A 21,029-nucleotide genomic window follows, 5' to 3' on the forward strand; every position below is an offset into this window, starting at 1 on the left:
TGTACAGTAGCCCTTTCTTAGTCCTGCCTTGCCTATAGTCACAAGTTGAATCATATTTAAACACAGAACTTTGAGGTCATTTCCCATCTAATATGAACTATGCCATTAAGCATGTTACTCAATTTTGCTATACTAAGACTTAAATCTACACAGATGAGGAAATTATTAGCAACTTGCTAATAAGAACTGTCTTTAAACGTGTTTCTGGCTAATATGGTTTCAATTTTTCAGGCCACAGACTGCATAATTGAGAAAAAGATGCTTTCCTCCTAAAAACAGTTCCTAGATTGTGTGGTTTTCATATAATTCTAGCGGACAAGAGGTTGTTAAATAAAAAACAGAAGGCTGAGTCAAATAGACTAAATTATAATTTACAGTTCAGTTATTATAAGGTAGTCCCAAGGACTCCTGCACCCTACTTTCACCCACAGCATAAGGTCACCAGTTTTCCAGACAAAGAACACAATGATTCATTTTAAATTCATCAATGATATTCCACATCTTTCAGTAGGATCTTTAAATGGTGAGATGCACACTCTCCCCCTTTTCCTCATCCTTACTCAACTGGCTGAATTCAAATTATAACCTTTTTAAACACTACTAGTCTGCTGTGCATTTACATATTTCAGTGGAGAAAGATATTAATCCTTAACTTCATATTTTTGTTTTAGTTAAATTACATGAAAATCTTTTTACCAAGGTTATCTCCCATGCAGATACAGAGCATTAAAGGTTTACCTCCAAAACAACAAGACGTCCATTTTTGCTATTTGATTGTATACTCCCCCCACTCCCCAAGTCTGAAAGCCTGGTTTGGTTTTGTTGCTTGTTTTATAAACCTTAGAAATATCACGAATTTCAAGACTCGTCGTCCCTGTTTTTGCTAGAGAACTCCTCAGATGTAAATTGGCAGCTTCTCAGCCCTCAATTGCAGTTGTGAGGGATACTGAATCCTTAACAGAGAGATCTTTACTTTCAATTATTTTTTTTAACTAAATAAAACAAATTTTAAACAATGTTTAAAAAATCAGTTCCTTTCTCAATTTATCAAGCTTCTCTTCCTTGGAGTTTCTGATGTAACACATCTACTAACTGCCCAGTCACCCAGACAGTCCTGTGGAGTAGATAAAACCCCAAGCAGAAAAAAAATCCATTCAAGCCTTCATTATACATCAAGTGAAAAAAGGGCACAAATAACATTTTCCCCCTATATGCAAATTACCTTTAATGAAATAGGCTTTCAAGAAGAATTTTGAAATTTGGGGTAGGGGCAAACAAATACATCAATTATAAGTGAATTTCTGTCAAAGAATGTAAACACCACTATTGGGAAGATAAGCAGCAGGGTCATTCAGTCAAAGAGTGTTATTTTTGTCTAAAGTCAACTGATTTATGAGACACAGAATCATAGAAGATAAGGGTTGGAAGGGACCTCAGGAGGTCATGTAGTCCAAACCTCTGCTCAAAGGAGGGCCAACCCCAGCTAAATCATTCCAGCCAGGGCTTTGTCAAGCCGCACCTTAAACACCTAAGGATGGAGATTCCACCACCTTCCTAGGTAACCCATTCTGTGCTTCACCACCTTCCTAGTGAAAAAGGTTTTCCTGATATCCAGCCTAGACCTCCCCCACCATAACTTGAGACCATTGCTCCTAGCTCTGTCATCTGCCACCAGTGGCATACAGAGGGTCTCCGGCACCCAGGGGTCAAGCCAACATTTGCACCCCCTCGCCTCACGCCTCCCTTTGAACAGGGCAGGAGGGGTCCTGGCGCTGCCCCCCAGATGCCCCAGGGAGGGGGGGTGAGGCACGGGGGAGGGCTCAAATGCAGGCTTGGCTCTGTAGCCTGCCCCCACTCCCTGCACTTATCTGGTGTGCAGTGCCCACCTCTCCCGCTGCAGCCCCGCAACCCAGCACCAGTTCGGTCAGGGGTGGCCTCACCCACCCAGCCTGGGGAGTGGAGGCTGGGCCGGTCCTTCACAACACACGGGGGGAGGCGCTGAGGGGTGCCCCTCAGAGCCTCCTGCGCCCCCCGCCTGTTTCGAAGGGCTGGCCCGGCATGCGCCCCTCCCCACACTTACCCACCACTCCATCAGCCCCACAGCCCAGTTCTGGCTTGGAGGGGGGGCGGCCTCATCCCGCAGCCTGGGGGGCAGCTAGGTCGGCCCTTCATGACAGGTGGAGGGCAAGGGGCGCAGGAGGCTGAGGGGTGGCTGCTCCTGCGCCTCCCCACGCGTCATGAAGGGCATGCCCAGCCCACACCAGGCCAGAGGGTGAAGCTGCCCCATCTGAGCTAGCGCCGGATAAGTGCACCCCGGGCCAACCCTTCGCAATGGGTGAGGGGAGAGGGGGGCGCAGAAGGCTCCGCACCGATCAGAGCCTCCTGTGCATCATGAAGGGCCGGTCTGGCGCCCCCCAATAGGCTAGCACGCGGGGGCCTGGCCCCTCTTGTCCCCGCCTCAGTACGCCACTGTCTGCCACCACTGAGAACAGCCTAGCTCTATCCTCCTTGGAACCCCCTTTCAGATAGTTAAAGGCTGCTATCAAATTCCCCCATTAATTATGGCCATAGCTCACAATTTAAGCAGCTAAAATCTGCTCGTTACAGTTATTCCACAACATGGAGCTCTCCCCACCTTCTCCTTCAGGAAGCATATTCACACTTTTAAATCCTCCATCAGAACTGTGCCCTACAGAACTAAAAGTCATTCTGCTGAACTTTAGTCAAGCCTTCAAATATGCATGAAGCAAGAAAACTACATTCCAAAGAACTCCTTCTCACACTGTTAGTTAGTCCAACAAAGTAGAATTGGTCTCAGTCTGGTCCCAGCCCAGCACACCGTAAGAGAATACCACCACTCATCCAACATAATAGGCATGTTTAAAGCTGATGGCTTGCTCTTTTTTGAGGGGAAAAGTGATTACATTTTTTCCCTTAAGGACCCCTCTGAGGTGACTTCTGAAGAATCAAAGAAATATTAAGAGAAAGGCCAAATTCCAGATTGATTTATACATTGTATGACCACACTGACTTAAATGAGTTTGTGAAAGTCACTGCAGAATTTTGTCCAGAGATCATACTCTTAAATGGACACTTTATTTTCTGTAAGTCATACTATGAAGATGACAGGGAATAAAGGCTCCACCCATAACAAAGATTTTTTTTCCCCAATCCCAAAGCAGAGATTCTCTGTTTAATTTTATCTAATATTTCTTTTTTTGTAACCCAGATTTTTTGCTTAGGACTTATTTTCCTGAGTTATTTAGCAATGTGATTATGTTCACCATATTTAATTCCCTATACAGATTAAACATCTTGTTGTAGTCCTAAGTAAATATTGTTTTTCTAGAATGAGAAATATCTATAATAGTGTGAGCCATTATCTTAAAAACTAGGAACAAATACATAATTAGGATTAAAACACACATGAAATGTATGTGAATCAAACCTCAACGATCAATGCTACGAACAAGACCTGCCAGACAAGCAGCCCAGGCACCATGACAAAACTGCAAAGGCATGCAGCAGAGAAATCAAAAGGCAGAAGTCATCAGAAAATGAGACTGCAAGCACTGATAACAAGTCAGCAAGGACAAAAATATAAACATGAAGATTTTTTAGCATTAAACACTGGATTCAAAGTAACTGGCATTAGGCCACAGTGTGGGTGCATTCAGAACTACCATTTATGGATTGCATGCCATCAAGAGAGCCCCATATCACTAAGGCAAACCATCTGCGTACTGTAGATATTTTGTACTGTAGATATTTTGCTCGGTATCTTTCAAAACAGTGTACTTTTAAAACCACCTTTATTCCAGACATATATGCCATCAGGCTCAAGCTGTTCCTAAAGTAAGGACATATGTAGCTCGGAAAGCTCTAAAAAAATACTGTGCGTCCAGCTAAAGCTTAACATGTATTTTACAGAGGCACTAAGTCTAAAATAGAATATTCCTTTATCTGTAGTTATGGTGGTGCTGCTCCCGTCCTGCCCTTCCTCTCCTCAGGCCCCGGTCACCCCCCGCTGCTGAATGGGAACAGCTCGTCTAAGCCACTTGGAGCTACTTGCATCCCCCCAACTGCACGTGTTGCTGTTGCTATTGCAGCCCCCTCCCCAAACCCACTCCCCTCGCCTGATCACCTCCCGCGCCACCCCCAGGGCCGCTCCTGCCGCCCCTTTCCCGCCAAGCCCCAGGGCCTGCGCCACCCCCTTGCTCTCGGCCTTCAGGATCTCTCCCCGCTCCTGCGCACCGCGCTGGGCATTGCGCAGCAGGGGCCCGAGAGCGCCGTGGGGCCGGGCCGGCTCTAGCAGTGAGAGCCGGTTGCGGGCTCGGGGGGGGGAGCCCCTGGGCCTCTTACCTGGTGTTACCACAGCAGCGGCCGCCAGGCAGAGACTGGAGAGGAGCAGCGGGGGCGGCATGAAGAGGCCCCACCGCGAGCACCGACCAGCTCCCTCCCACCCCCGGGAGCAGCAGTGATCGGACGGCTGGCCCGGGCCCGGGCCCGGCCCCGGCAGGCATGACGGGAAATTCCTGGGCACCGGCAGCCCAAAGCCAAATATGCTCATAGAGCAGAGAAGAGCAGAGCAGAGCAGAGAGCGCCGGGGCCAGCGCCGCCCCGCCCCCGGGCACCCGCCCAGCCAGGCAGCCAGCCGGCCGCAGGGCCGGGAGAGAGGCCGGGACGTCAACGCTGCCCCTGCCAGCTGGCGTCAGGCGGGGAACTAGTACGGCGGGTCTCTCTCTCTTCTGCGGGTGGGGAATTACTCCGTGGGATTTAGCACAGTCCTGAGAGTCGAAAACCGTTGCAGCCCAGCTGTCATTTCAGCTGGCAGCCTGGAAAGGTCTAATCCAGCCCCCTCTCCTTGGGGAAGGGTGGCACTGGTGCACTGCAGCGAAAATGGACGGAGCAGGCCACAGTCGACCTCTGTAAATACAGGCTTCGCCTCCGACTCCAATCCAGCTCCCAGGGAGACTAGTGAAAAGTGCTAATTTCAACAGTAGCTTTTTCTGTTATGGGAACAGCCCCTTACCAAAGAGAGAGGCAAAACAACACCCTACCTGCCAACTCCTGTAGCAGGGTAAACACCAGTCAACAAGTGACTTTCACTCACAATGGCTGGGTTCAAATCACTAGTCTAGAGATATGACTATCACTAGCTCCTTTCAACTCATTAAATATTTCCGCTTTTGGCATTAAAGCGGGAGTTCTGTGGCATCCTAAAGACTAACACATTTATTTGGGCATAAGCTTTCATGGGCAGAAACCCACTTTGTCGGATGCATGCTCTTCGTCATTTGGCATTAAAGCAATTCCAGATTATATATTGAAAATAATTTGATGTAAACAGGAAAGGAGGTGGTAGAGTGACCAGCTCCATTAATGTTTTTTCTTTAAAAACAAATAAAGTAGCAAGGAAATGGTGATAGGAAAGCTCATAGTGGCAAAATCTCAATAGTTATTTTCTCTTAATGGTGTTGACTCCCTCACTCAGACTGAAAGAAACCACCTCTCACCTATAACAGCTTTTTGGTCAAGCAAGCAATCAAGGGTGACATGGTCTTTATTTCCCTTCTCACTGTAGCAAGATTAAACCTACAGTTAATGGAGCAACTGGTCTCTCAGAGAACATATATTTATGAGGGCAGAGGATAGGAAAGATGGGTATTATTCAGTTAGTTATGTAGTTTACTAGTTTAACCACTTTAGTGCCAAGTGTCTTAACAGCCTTGAGTACAGCTTTACCTGTATCTGAAGATTAGTAGTCCATGTGGCAATGCTAGCTTTACCAGCTACCCCCACACATGGCCAGAGAAAAAATGTTGGATATTTAAGAATTTTATCAGGAAAAAAAAATGGTGTCATTATGCAGAGTAGCAACAAAAGAGGAGGAGTGTTCATCATGGTCTATTTTATATGTCAAGTACCGCATACAACATTTAACAAAAAGGGTAAGATATGAGATGTGTTTCTATAATTAATAACCTTTTTCTTTACTGTTCTTCAAAGGCATCAAGAACTTCAAATACAACTGGCTGAATTTAGAAGCCAGAACTGCAACATAGCTAAAGAAAACTGTTCTGCAAAACCAGAAGATTTAACAAAAAATAGATGTTTCTAAAGAAATCTGTGCCCATGTTTCACAACCAGAAAAAAAACTTTGTCAGCCTAAAGGAAACTAGGAAACATTAAAATATTTCCAACTTTGACTACAAGTAATCATAGCTCCGAACTGTTTTTGAGAAGTTTTCTGAGTAGGCTGTTTGTCACCTTCCCATGCCCATACCCTCTTTTTTGTAATTTAACCTCAAATCTATAGGGAATTTCTTCGATGCAGTGGGGCTCTCACATTTTGCTATTTCAAAACATGCAGGTTACAATTTCCCTAGTACGGTAACACAGCTTAGACTTTAAGACACCTATGAAACATTCTAGTCTCTAGGAATAGGCACCTATTGTAGTCTTAACTTTTGGGGAAAACATACAATACTTTAATCAAATAAACGATTTGGTCACAGTCTACAGGTACCTGCATGGGGAAGAGATTGGTCATAGTAAATATCTACCAGAAAAAGCATAAAGAAATCCAATGGTTGGAAGTTGAAGCTAGACAAATTCACACTAGAAATAAGATGCAGTTTAAGAGTGAGGGTAATCAGTCATTGAAATAATCTACCTAGGGATATGATGGATTCTAAAAATATGCTATTGCTCAAAGAGAAGTTATGAGCTTGATGCTGCTGACATTTTTGGATGAGGTTCTTTGACCTGTGTTATGCAGGTCAGATTAAGTAATCATAATGTCCCTTCTGGCCTTAGAATATATTACAAAAATAAGATACACACTCCTTGGAACTCCCACACTCTCCTCTGTTCTCAATGTCAGTGACCTCTCAGCTCAAGATCAGTCTTTAGTGGAGTTAAAGTACATATTAAATCAGCAGTATAGCATAGCCTAACGTGTCTAGAGAACATGAGTTTTTGTTAAAACTTGAAATGGCTGTAGCAACAAAGCTCTTCCTTCTCCCTCACCTACTCCCCAAAGTCAGGCAAATATAAAAACCAGAGAGAGAGTTCTGAAGATCTAAAAGTTGAGACACATATTAAAAACTCATAATAAACCTTTAATTAGAGTTTTGTTTTTTGTTTGTTTGGTTGTTTTTTGTTTTTTTTACAGGACAGGTGACAAATTACATCAAATATCTGATTTTTCTCAAATTCCAGATACTATACACATTCCCATCTGTCTTGCAGGGAGAGATATTGGTCAATTTAACAGTTTTAGGTAAAATAAGATGCATAATAGTACATATTACAATAATAAAATGTACAGTGTTTACAAGAAATATATTTTAGAAGCAAGAAAATGATGCATCTGCATCAAAAGGTGACCTTTTAAAATGCCACAACTATTTTTACATTCACTCTTGCAACAGGTCACAAGATGGGCTCACTAAGATCAGGTCAACAAATCACTATGATGCACATCAAATACAGCAAAATCAGTTTATATACACACATAATACATATACATGTATATTAAACATATACATATATGTATATATAGTGAAACTCATGAAAATCTACCAGACCTGACATAAAATCTACTCATTCATCAAAAATATGTACTTGTCCCTCATGAGTAGAAATTTGCATGGCAGATTATATATATTATATATACTCATTCGTTAGCATCTGAGACGTAAAACTGAGAATTAAAAAATTTTCAGATAACAAATCCTCCAATAATAAACATGGTGCCTACAAAAGCACAAGGTAAGGCACAATAGGATTTTCTGTTGCAGAATAGTGTGCATCATGTTTAATGAACCATAAGAAAAATGTGCATTATTTGTGCAAGTCCATGCTGCAAATCCCTCATATCTACAAAAGAATGAAAGTGAGTTTTACTAAATTTATTGTAACTGGTGCACTTCCAGTTTCACCACCTATGCAATATTCAGCTGGATAATTATAGACAAAATTATCTTGTATAAATGTGGGAACAGTGTAGCCAATAGTCTTAGATTTGCAATGAAAATTTCTCAGCAACAATTCTGCAGTTACTAAGAGTAAATAAATGTTAATACATAAATTTAACATTGAAATAAAGTAACTCACTTGTACACTTATATTTCTGAATCATGAACCAAAATTTTGTTGCAACAAATATGCACCGTTGTTAATTTTACAGGTAACTGATTAATTAAAACGTATTTAAAGTTATAAATATATTAGGAAAGTTACTTAATCCCAATAGTACTTTGTCACAGTCCTGGTATTTGTAATAAATACAGCTTTTCACAAAATATTTTTCCAGTATCTGCCAATTGCTTCTTTATTGCTCACATAAATTTGAATCCACTACAATTGGTATCAGACCTTTCACACAAAATCATAGTCAGATATTTCAATATAAAACCTATAAAAGATATTTAACTTGTATCTAATACTTTAAGGTGTTTGGCTGTTTGACGTTTATGTGATGCTACAGCCAAAACTATATAAAACATTAGATTATAAATAAAATAGGAAGCTTATTCACTGCTTTAATGCAGACATCCTTACAAAACAAGACTACTTTTGCCACCACCAGCATTTACACTTATGTACAAAAAACAGTACATCTGCATTCAATTTCTGTTTTCCCTCACACTTATATGCAACCACTAAAGCCAAATTAATTTTCCATACCTCAGGTGCAGCAAATGAATACAGCAACAGAAAGATTAGAATGAAAAATTAACATTTTTTACTTATTCGCCATCAGGAACTGTAGGTGGTTTGTTACAAAATACCCATAAGATTATTTCACAGGAAACTATGGAAATACAGGAAGAAGTCTTCTTTTCTCCATGCTTTTGGATTGTTATCAAAACACTTCTTGGTGCAAAAAATACAGCCACCACATCTGAAAATGTTTAATATATTCAGTGTTCTTCATGCAAAAATTAAACGTATTGGTTTACTCGAGCTCCAAAAACTTCCTGAAGCAACTGTTTTTGTCAGCTCAGTATTACTGCCTCATTACTATGTTCCTTTAAAAACAAGATTTCTGGAGTGTTCAGACTTTTATTTAATCAATGAAAATATTACATACAAAAAGCACTAAAAAAGGAAGACGGCAGCCAAACAGGAATTTTCCTGCTGCAAGTAACAGTCCTAGCAGTTGTAGAAAGTCTTCTCAGGAGCTTCCCTGAGAGTTAGTTGTGCCTGTCCGTAGACGAAGATGTGACATTGAGTTCATGTGTTTGTTTGATGGTTTCAATGGTGTGTTGCAAGTAAGAGCCTGGGGAAAGCGATGATGATATCGATCTAGCCGCAGGTATTTTACTGTTACCAGCTTTCCTGTAGTAAAATACAATCAAGTACTAGTTTAGACCATTACATTTAGTTTAGCAGATAATATACTATAAGTTATATAAACACTTCAATACACTGATACAATCAACAAATTGCCATGTAATTCATACCTATTTAAAAAAATAATCAAAACGCATTTGTTATTGCTTAATATTTTAGTTAGAAACCATCTTACAGTGCTAGTTAAAAATGACAATAGCTGCATTTCCCCCAGTTTATAACCCCCAACGTCTTACCATCAAACCAAGAGCCATGTAATGCCTTAAAAGCCTTTCCAGCATATTCCGGAGACAGACACTTGACATATACACAACCCTGTGGTGAGAAAAATAAATTTAAGTTTAAGACCAACAAGCCAAAACATATAAAGGGAATACTGGAAATGCATTTACCTCACGTGAACTTTTGTCCACAGCAATATGAACAATTCCATCATTATCGCTGCATTTTTCCAAGATTGCTTCTTGAATTGCCAAATGCCAGTGATCACCAATTTCCCTACGTAAAACAATTAAGAGAAGAAATAATGAAAGAGTATGCATGAACATGGTTTTTTACATTTCTATTAAGAAGTCTGATTCTCATTAATTTTTATTTTTTTAAAAAGAAATGTTCAAAAGAACATGCAAAGTATGTTAATTATATATTAATATGTAGTAACATTAACTTTTGGATATGCATTTCAAGTTTATTTATTTAATCCAGTTTTAGAAATGTATGTCTTCCCTTATGAAGTAATTTGTACATCAGAAAAATCTACTATAAACCAACCTTTTTTTACAAGTTTCAATATAGAAGATAGCATTTTGAAACTATCTTTTTACACTGTAAAGGAATATTTAACTACAATTAATTTATCACATTATGAAGCGAAGGTCAAATTTGCGTACTCTTCCTTAACCCACTATCCCCCAAATGCAGAGATCAGGAGTTTGACAGGGAGACTAAGTACAAATAGACTTATACTTAATAGCAGAACCTACAGACTACGCCAACATAAATTAGCTATAAAAAAATACAACTCTCAAGAAAAAGCTTCTTAAGAGATATAGTACTTTTGCATAGAATTTGTTTTATCAAAAGGCAACACCTAAGAATCTAACCCAGTGCTTAAAATATCATTGGGAGAGTAGGAAGTTTTCCCTGAAGTGCAGGGCCTAAACCAATTTCTACAGATTGTTAAGTTTTTCCCTTATGGTGTCAAAAATACCTTTTTAATTGTGCACCCAATATTTTCTCCACCTGAGTTTGCAAAACAGACAGTTCCAGTTTATCTGCTTTTACTCGTAGCTTTGCCAAGCAACAGTAGCAAATATTAATGAAACATTGGACAATTTTACTGTAATCATTTAAAATGGAACCCAAACTGAAAGAGGTTAATAATTATTTAAATTTCACAATACTGCTGCTTGAACACACTATATGTAGGACTACTGGAAGGCACTCATAAAAGAAGAGCTCATAAAAACCCGAAAGGCTCTGGCAGTAGAATAGCAAAGATCCTATTCCAGCAACCAGGAGGTGCTAAGAAGAGGGTTGCAGGGAGAGGAGCCAGCCTTCTCTCTATTTCAATAGGTATGTGGGATAGAACTTCTTATTTATGAGACACCTATCTAACTTATACATGCTGTCCAACAGTGTGACATCAGAACATCTCCCAGCATCACGGAGCGTGAACAAAGATATAAATTCTGTTTCCTTCAGTCAACTGGGACTTGACTTTTTCAGATTTTTCATAGTGTATTGCAGAAAAGCTCGGTAAAGGAAAAAACGGTGACTTAGGTGTATTGTAACTGTTGTTCTTTGAGATGTTGTGGCAACTGTATTCCACATAGGTTTGTATGCGCCAGCTGGAGCTTTTTGTGGCAGTACCTGTCAGCGCAGCACACGTGGCGCACACAGCCTAATGGCTCCTCCCAAGGCTTTAAAAGGGCAGCAGTGCCCAGACACCCTCTCCCCCATCAGTTCTTTACATCAGAAACATGGTGAGACAAGACCCTGCTGCAGAGGGGAGAGAGGATGGGTCGTGGAATACACATGGGTGCAATCACATCTCAAAGAACAAATACAAGTAACTGTTTTTCTTGTTTGAATGGTTACACATATGTATTCCGATCATGTGACTTACAAGCAGCATTGGTAGGTAGGGCTCACAGTCTACTTAAATAGTGAGTAAATTTCCAAAATTTGCATCAGATCGCCAAGCAATCATCCTGGCAAAATGATGAGTGAAGACATATGCCCTGAGGTCCAAGTAGCATCCCTACAAATATTCAGAACAGGAATGTCTTTTAGATAAGTCACTGAAGTAATGTGAGCTCTTCTTGAGCAGCCAACAACCTCTGTGGACAAGGGGTTTTGCTACCCCATAAATCATGGTAATACCAGAAGTTATCCGTCTAGAAATTGTCTGTGCTGTAACTGCTTGTCCTTTCATTCAAAGTATGCAGACATTCTTCATCCTTATAGAAGTGTGGGTTTGGGAAAAACAGTGTGTATACCATTTGGTTCAGATGAAAGTAATACCACTTTAATCAGGAACTTGGGATGTGGCCTCAAAGCTACTTTACCTCACTGGCTCAGATGATGGCTATGAGAAAAGATGTCTTCTGACACAGGTAAAGCAAAGAAGAGGTGGCCACAGACTCAAATGGAGGGCCAATTAAAGCAGCGAATACAAAGTTAAAGTCCCAAGGTGGCAATGCATCGTTTGCCAAAGGAAAAAGTAGAACAAATCCTTTAAAAAAATCTAGAAACCATCCGATTCAAAAAAATGGATGTTCCCTTAACTGGAGGGAGAATTGCTAAGATCACTGCTAAGTAAACTCTCAGGGAGCTTACAGAAAGGCACAAGGATCTGAGATGTAACAGATAGACCAAATATGTCTTGAACCCTAGTTTCTAATAGAAGTATGTCCCAGAGAGTGGACCAAATTGAAAGCTGCTTCCGCTTGGCTAAATAAGCAGATCTAATGGGTTAAGCAATAACTCCTGAACTACCACTGAGCAGTTCTCCACCTGATTTTACCATTCAATAGCTACATTGTAAGGTGCAGGCTCTTCAGAGCTGGGTGCAATATCTGCCTGTGCTATTGGGATAATAGGTCTGGAAGAAGATGCAGAGATGACGAATGAAGAGGCTGTGAAGATCTGAGATCCAGCAATGTCTCAACCATGCTGAGCTTTAAGAATCATCTGGCATGATCTTCCATCAACTTGAGGATCACCTGTGGGATAAGCAGAATGGAGGGGGTGTGGAGGAATTTGCACAGGAGACTCTGCCCCCACTGCAGGAGAAACACATCAGCAAATGAGTCTGCACTGTGACCCACTTGAAACCAGAATGATGGCATTTCTTGTTTTTATGTTGCAAATAGGTCAATCAATGAAATACCTCAGACCTGAAAGAGTTCTGAGCACACTGTTCTTCAGAGACCATTCGTGATTTTGGGAAAGTTTCCTACTGAGATGACTGATCAACAGGTTTTGGGGAACAATGCCCTCCTCCATGCAAAAGTCTCAGTTTCATTGCTTTTGATAAAGCTGATTGGACAGCATCTAGACCAACAAGCCCTTGACGGGAGGCAGAAAAGCACAGCAAGCCTTGCAAATTGCTTGAAGTTTGAGAATATTGATAATGAAGGGTCGACTCGTGTTCCATCCATAACAGATGGGTTTGCAAACCTTCTAGCTGAGCACCCCATACTATCAAGGATACATTATAATGAATGCCTTCGATGGAAGGGGATGAGAAAATGGCACATCCCTGCATATGCTGTTCTGATCCATCCACCATTTAAAAGATGTTAGGATCATAGAAGGTACATGGACCTGCTTCTCTAAGGGATGTGTAAGGCCATGCCTGGCATATTGGGTCACATAAATACATACGGCCACATGGCCTAATAAGCTTAGACAGGCTCAGACTGTGGTAGTGCAACATGAATTGAGAGACTGATGCAGTGGGAGAATGCTTTTCTCCTTCAGGAGAGATTTGAACCAATCAAATTCATAGACTCAAGTAGGGTTCCAATGAACTTGATTTTCTGTGTTGGAACTAATGTAGTTTTCCCCTTGTTCAGCGTAAGTCCCAAACTGTCGGAAAAAATGGAGGATGAACCGGATGTCATGGAGTATGTGATGTTCAGATCTGCTGTGAACTAACCAATCATACAAGTAAGAGAAGACTTTCTTTCCTTTCCTCCCTTAGGTAGGCCACTGCCACCGCCATGCTCTTGGTGAATACTTCTGGGACCAATGACAGACCAAAGGAAAGTAACGTATGCTGATAATGATGTCATACTATCACAGAACTTAGAAGCTTTCCATGACTTGGCAAGACTACAATGAAAGAAAGTGTCCTGAGATCAAGGGCAGCAAACCAGCATTGCAATCTAGGGAAGGAATAATCAATGCTAGGGAGACCATAAAAACTCTTGATACTTGATTGACTTGTTGAGATTTCAAAAATCTAGAATGGGTCTCAGACCCCCTCCATACCCTCATGACTCAAAGTATTATAAATAATATCTTTTTCCCAATGTTGAAAGAGTACTTCTTCTATGGCTCCTAGAATGAAGAGTCTGAACTTTCTGAAGGAGTACTGATTTATGAGATGGGTCCCTGAGAAAGGACGGGATAGCTAGGAGGGGAAGGAGGATGGACAGAAACTAGACAGAATGTCTCTGTTTCTCAGTGCTTAGGATCCATTTGTCTAACCTTACAGATTCCAAAGCACTGAGTAAATGTGATTGCCTGTTCCCAAATTGGGGTGAGGCAGGAGGAAGGAGGATTGGCTGTTGCTGGCAACTGTATAGTTTGTCCTCAAAGGAGAAGTCAAATGGCTTGCCTCCCTACAGCTGACTGAGGATGTACTGCTTGTGTTGTGCTACAGTTAGAAGTCTATATACCTCTACAGACCCCTAAAAAGCAAAGTGTTCTTGAGAGTCTTTAAAAGAATGCAAGGTCTCATCAGTTTTATCTGAAAATGAAGATAAAACTGCCAAACGGAATGCCTCTGATCATTTGTTGAATGTCCATAGCTATTCCCATGTTCTCTAACCAGAAGGCTCTCCTCACATTTACTGCAAAGGCGCTCACTCTACAAGACACATTAGCCACATGAAGTGCAGACTGGAATGGTGTCTTAGTCACCATGCAACCTTCTGTAAGGAAAGTCTTAAATTCCTTCCTTGCATCCTCTGGTAATTTCTCAGAAACATGGACGTTGCATCTCAGTTTACAATCATGTTTAGCTAACAGTGCCTGATAATTTACAATACACATCTTAAGAGAGGCAACCTTCCCCTAGACTGGGCTGGTGATCAAGACCCAAGGGAACAGGAAACACCCGAATGTTTAACATTTTAAATCCAAACTGTGCAAATTTAAGACTGTATCTTTAAGTTGACAGCCAATGCAGTATGTTGCAGGTAGGCCACAGAAGCTCCAGTGTCTTTTTTGGTGGTCCAGAAAATTAAACATTTTTACAAACAAGCAGAGGAGGGCCAGGGTGAGTGTATTTGGACAGTAGATGACTAATTACACACTATTGTTCAGGAAGTGGTCCACAGAATGCTAACACCAAAAAGCAAGAGGAAAGGGAAGATGAAGGTAAAGGCAGTAAGATTCTGTGTTCACTTTGGTTGGCAATGCACATGTCCTGAATGTTAATTTTTTGCTTATGTAAGATACTATTTCTTTGACGTGAATATTGGGGCTTGAAGTCTTTGAGATGTGATGCATTTTCAGGAGGGATTTGAAGAAAGAAATTTTTCCATCCTGTCCTAAGGCACATTGAAAATAGTATTTGGAGTACGACCACATTTACTTACATGACTGGGTCAAACATATTGCGAATCTTTAGACATGGTGTCAAACTGTTTGGTGGTGAATTTCTTCTATCTAGATGAAATGCTACAAGAAAAAGAAATGGATTTAACAGTATTAAGTGATGAATACAATACTATCTAGTTTACAAACATCTCATCTTTACATTTAATCCTTTTGTTGCCTTGAATTTAAGAGTAAAAAAATCTTCCTTCCACAATATGAAAGAAAATATTGTTCAACAAATTACAGTGTTCCCATAGAGACTAGTATTATTGAGAAAAATAGCTGATATGTATCTGAAAAAAAAAGTAATTTCTGGGTTTCAAAATATTAGTCCTGATGTTCAGGCCCATATACTGGATGGCAAACGAATTCTAGATTGCCAAAAAGTTGTGTGCTAGACCTAATGCAGACACTGCATGATTCTATGATTTGCTTGAAATGCAAGTTATTGCTAATTTGTTTAAATTTGACAAGGATGTATGTAGTAATTGTTCGGTTTTAATTATTACGTGCCAGTATGTTATTAAGGATGTAATTTTATGGTGAACTTTTCATTTATACTACCCTTTGGGTATTCTATTATTCATCAGAATCTACTAAGAAATAGGGACAGATGGTGTTTCAGTACAACAAGATCTTAGTTTGCATTATTAATTCTTTGTACTGCAGTGACATCTGAAGGCCCCCCAATCAGGATACGGACACTATAGGGACATTAGAACTGCATACACACAGGTAGAAATGGTCCTTGAGCCAAAGAGCTTACAATTTAATTTTAAAAACAAAAAACACACCAGGTTTACAAAGAAGAGAAGGATGAGGAGAGTGAAAATAAGGATGTGGTTACATAGTTTAGCTATTGCACAAATTGTTCTATATCTGAAAAGTTTTCTGAAGAAATAATTAAACTGCCATTTCTGCACAGTCTAACCATTAATAGTTAGCTCTTTCTTGAAGGTGTCACAGTCAAAGAGTTTTAAGTAGAAATCTGAAGGAGTGGGTTAGTAGCCTTACAGATTAATTCAAGGATAGCTTTACATTCAAACTCACTAGCACAGAAAAAAAGCAGAGATGCTTGCTAGAGAAGTCAAACATAGGTGGTTGAAGAAAGGTATCACTGAATATCAATATCACTTGATTCAAGTCTGGGTTTTTGTTGTTTTTCGTTCTGGTTTTTCTTTGGAAGGGGGGCAGATACATGTGTTATCTTTTACTTTGGAGAGCTGAGGAAATTAGATCAAGTGTTTTGTAGAAAGTTAGAGACAAAAATAAAGTTAGGATGTTCAGAATTAAAGCCAATCCTGACTCATGGAAAATCCCTTTCTTGATCAAGTTCCAAAGTGATTCTAACACTAGTTGCCTGAATTCTTTGGACTAGTGGCTCCATAGATCTGCTTCTGTTACTGTTGACGTGTTCGATTTTTAAAATCATATTTATATTTATATGATGATTATTATTAGTAATAATATTTATATGATTTTTAATCATATTTATATGATTGTTTTGGCTTGGGGTAATGTGTAATATGCTGGTAACAATGCACCAACCTTTGAACCTGGCTACAGAGTAAGGGCAAGTCCTTTTCTAACAGAGCACATGGTTCTGTAAATTGTTCCCCCTTAATATAAAGATTATACATAGTGTATAAAACAAAAACTTTACAGAACTGAGCAACATTAAAAAAAATAAAGGGGACTTATTCTTGTAGGTTGGCTCCAGCAGATCAAAGGAGGACGGACTATCTTCAGCATATTGTACACTGGGGCACCACACCAGGCTGAAAGTAGTGATCTGTGGTGGACCAGAACAGGTGTGCGGGGAGGAATTATGTGCTGATTGTTAGCAATTAGGGTTATTCAGCACATTGTTTTAATTAGAATAGAGTGATGTGCAGATTACTTGTAAAGGGACCATATGCCAACACGATGAAAATTCAGTCAACTTTACAAAATGCTTATACGCTGCAAAAGAAAGTGTGCTGCCACAGTAATGAAGTGGAAATAACTCTGCTGAGCGACTGAACAGCAACCAAACCTGTGTATTATACTCTCCCACAGTTTTACCTGCTCTTGTGAATTTCAACAGCTTCCCACTTCACAAATTCCATTGTGAGATTCTTGTATTATTTTTTAAATACCGTGCTTACTTAGGTCACAATTTTCAGAAAGGAGAACACTGGCATGTTAGTGCACCTGTAAATTAAAATGCTACACTCTAATGTAACCTTGCTGTGAACCCTGCAGAGAAGCACATGGTTCTGACAGAGACTTTCTAGGAGATGCTCTATTAACAGGAATTCTCTATATCCTCGTAAAGAGGAAAGGAGAGAAGTTTATATAGTTCAGGTTAGGAGCTGAAGAGAAACAGTCAAATGAAAGGGTCCAATCCAATAACATCATATGAAGGCAGACAACTAAATATTAACAAATTTTATAAGTGCTTTTATACAAAAGCTAGAAGTCTACATACTAAGATAGGTGAACTTGAGTGCCTGGTATTAAATGATGATATTGATTCAATAGACATCACAGAAGTTTGGTGGAATGATGATAATCAATGGGACACGATAATACTAAGCTATATAATATACAGGAATGACAGAGTAGGGCTTGCTTGTGAGAGAATAGCACTGTATGTGAAAGCATAAAATCAAACATAGAAAAATATTAAATGAATCAAATGATCACAAAATCCTTATGGATAAAAATTCCATGCTTGAATAATAAAAGAGCATAGTAATAGGAATATACTTCTGACCAGCTGACCAGGATGGTGGTGGTGACTCTGAAATGCTCAGGGACATTAGAGAGGATACAAAAACTGAAAACTCAATAATAATGGGGGATTTTAACTATCCTCACATTGACTGGGTACATGTCATCTCAAGACAGGATGCAGAGATAAATTTCTAGACATCATTAATGATTGCTTCTTGGAGCAGCTATCTCTAGAACCTACAAGAGGAGAGGCAATTTTTGATTTAGTCCTAAGTAGTGCACAGGATCTGGTCCAAGAGGTGAATATAGATGAATTGCTCAGTAATAGAGACCATAATGTAATTAAATATAACATCCTTGTGGGAGGAAAAGGGGGAATACCAAAAAAACCCACAATAGCATTTCACTTCAAAAAAGGGAGTTACACAAAAATGAGAAAGCTAGTTAAATGGAAATTAAAAAGGAACAATCACAAGGGTGAAATGCCTGCAAGCTGCATGGAAACTTACTGAAATCCTACCTAGGAAAATAGAAAGGAACAAACTCTGGCAGATGTAAAAGTACAATTAGGCAGGCCAAAAAAGAATTTGAAGAGCAACTAGCAAAAGACATAAAAACAGCAAAAAAATTTCTAAGTATGTTAGAAGCAGGAAGCCTGCCAAATACTAAATGAATTCTTTGCATTGTTCTTCACAGCAGAAGATGTGAGAGAGATTCCTACACCTGAGCCATTCTTTTTAGGTGAGAAATCTGAGGAACTGTCCCAGATTGAGGTATCAATAGAGGAGGTTTTGGAACAAAACTGATAAATTTAACAATAAAAAAATCACCTGGACCAGATGGTAGTCACCCAAGAATTCTGAAGGAACTCAAATAGGAAATTGCTGAATTACTAACTGTGGTAAGTAACCGATCACTTAAATCAGCCCCTGTACCACATGACTGGAGGATAGCTAATATAACACTTTTTTTTAAAAAAAGGCTCTAGAGCATTGGTTCTCCAACTGGGGATTGCGATTCTTCAGGGGGTCGCATCGTGGTTATGTGGGGGTTGTGAGCTGTGAGCCCCAGCCAAGCACAGGGCTGTGAACCTTTCTGCTTCCTCCTGGCGGAGGAACATGGGGAGGGTGGCGGGAGCAGTGACACACAGATATTGCTCACTGCCCCTCCCCACGTTCTTCCGCATCCCCCTAGGGAACTGGGGGGAGAGGTGGGAGCAAGAAGCAACGCCAGGGCTCCCTGCATCCAAGTCACGTTCCCCACCCGGGTTGTGCTGTGAGGCGAGCATCAGGAGCTGCTGCTCTCTGCCCTCCCCTTATGCAGCCCAAATGGGGAAAGTGAGCTGGATGCAGGGAGCCCTGAATGTGCTTCTTACCCCCCCCCACTCCTCGCAGCCCCCTAGAGGTGCGTGGAGGAACAGCTTTTGAGGTGAGAGCAAGCAGTAATACCAGCTGCTCCGTGCATGCAGCTATGTTTCCCCGGGGGGGTGCAGGGGTTAGGGGTAAAGAGGGCACAGTGCAGGGGTTAGGGGCGAAGTACGAGTGGGGAACCCACAGGGGCCATATACAGAGGCTTGCTATGTGAAACAGGTCACCAATACAAAAAGTTTGAGAACCACTGCTCTAGAGGCAATCCTGGCAACTACAAACTGGTAAAGTCTAAATTTAGTACCAGGCAAATTGGCTGAAACAATAGAAAAGAACAGAATTATCACACATAGATGAACACGAAATGTTGGGGAAGAAACAACAAGGGTTTTGTAAAGAGAAATCATGCCTCACCAATCTTATTAGAATTCTCTGAAGGATCAACAATCACGTGGACAAGGGCTCAAAACAGTTGTCTGCTTTGGTTGTATCTTTAGGAATATGTCTTCTACAAGAAAAGCTCTGGCCTGGTTTTGAATCCGGGATTGTCTCAATAAAAGAGTAATCCTTTAGGTGGGTTGGAGTGTGGAGTGATATAGAGTTCCAGAGAATTAAACAGGTAGCATATTTATACAAGTGGCAGGTCAGTTCTTGATGTAATTTTGCTTTTTAGGAATGATAGAAATCACAGAAATAGAGGATTGGAAAGGATCTTTAGAGGTCATCTATTACAGCTCCTGAGTGCTGAGGCAGGACCAAGTATACATACGACAGGTGTTGGTCTAGCCTGTTCTTAGAAACCTCCACTGAGGGAGATTCAACAACCTTCCTTGGAAGCCTATTCCAATACTTAACTATCCTTAGACAGAAGGTTTTTCCTAATATTTAACTTAAAACTCCCTTGCTGCAGATTAAGACCCTTATTTCTTGTCCTACCATCAGCAGACATGGAGAACAATTGATCACTGTCCTCTTTGTAACAGACCTTAATGTATTTGAAGACTGTTTTTTATTCTCCTTTCTCCATGCCCAGTTTCTTTTAACCTTTCCCCATAGATCAGGTTTTCTAAATCTTATCACCATTTTTATTGTTCTCCTCTTGACTCTCTCCAACTTGTCCACATCTTTCTTAAAGCATGGCACCCAAGTTTCAACCCAGTACTCCATCTGAGGCCTCACCAGTGCTGAACAGAGCAGGACAATTACCTCCTATGTCAGCTTTGACTCTCCTGTTAATACAGCCAGGCTATTAGCCTTTTTCACAATTGCATCCCACTGTTGGCTCATATTCAATCTGTGATCCACTGTAACCCACAGATCCCTTTCTGCAGTATTACAGTTTCACAGGTTTACTACTCCCTGTTTTGTAGTTGTGCATTTGATTTTTCCTTCCTAAGTCCAATACTTTGCACTTATCTTTATTGAAAGGACGGTTACTCACCTTGTAACGGTTGTTCTTCGAGATGTGTTGCTCATGTTCATTCCATTGTAGGTGTGCATGGTTACCCGAGTTTTTTCCCCTTAGCAGTATCCGTAGGGCTGGCTTTAGTGCCCCCTGGAGTCCCACACACATGCCGTGGTACATAAGGCGCCACCAGCCCTATGCCCCCTCAGTTCCTTCTTGCCATCAACGTCAACACGGGGATGGGGTGCAGGTCATGGAATGGATATGAGCAATACATCTCGAAGAACAACAGTTACAAGGTGAGTAACCGTCTTTTCTTCTTTGAGTGCTTGCTCATGTCG

At 40.7% G+C, this 21,029-nt stretch overlaps 2 protein-coding genes across 8 annotated transcripts in view; both read right to left on the reverse strand.

The window, feature by feature from the left end:
• MSRB3 (methionine sulfoxide reductase B3) overlaps positions 1-4,835 on the reverse strand; it is a 119,329-nt gene extending 114,494 nt beyond the window's left edge. For 2 of the 6 annotated variants that reach the window (XM_067564087.1, XM_067564091.1), the window contains exon 1: positions 4,363-4,653. In XM_067564087.1, the coding sequence (XP_067420188.1) occupies positions 4,363-4,570 (208 nt within the window). In that variant the 5' untranslated portion in view covers positions 4,571-4,653. Of the gene's footprint in view, positions 1-4,362 lie in introns of all 6 variants that reach the window. The other 4 variants (XM_067564089.1, XM_067564088.1, XM_067564090.1 and 1 more) reach the window with 4 other exon arrangements.
• Positions 4,836-7,114: 2,279 nt separating this feature from the next.
• The window catches only part of LEMD3 (LEM domain containing 3), a 96,895-nt gene continuing 82,980 nt past the window's right edge, over positions 7,115-21,029 (reverse strand). Inside the window, exons 10-13 of one of the 2 annotated variants that reach the window (XM_067564085.1) lie at positions 15,198-15,279; positions 9,756-9,861; positions 9,600-9,678; positions 7,115-9,348 (exon numbers count right to left, since the gene is read on the reverse strand). In XM_067564085.1, the coding sequence (XP_067420186.1) occupies positions 9,185-9,348; positions 9,600-9,678; positions 9,756-9,861; positions 15,198-15,279 (431 nt within the window). In that variant the 3' untranslated portion in view covers positions 7,115-9,184. The remainder of the gene's footprint in view (positions 9,349-9,599; positions 9,679-9,755; positions 9,862-15,197; positions 15,280-21,029) is intronic. The other variant, XM_067564086.1, reaches the window with a different exon arrangement.

This window comes from Emydura macquarii, unplaced genomic scaffold (assembly GCF_026122565.2).
Source record: "Emydura macquarii macquarii isolate MOO-44397 ecotype Brisbane River unplaced genomic scaffold, CSIRO-AGI_Emac_v2 contig_2636, whole genome shotgun sequence".
In the NCBI taxonomy this organism is placed as follows: domain Eukaryota; kingdom Metazoa; phylum Chordata; order Testudines; family Chelidae; genus Emydura; species Emydura macquarii.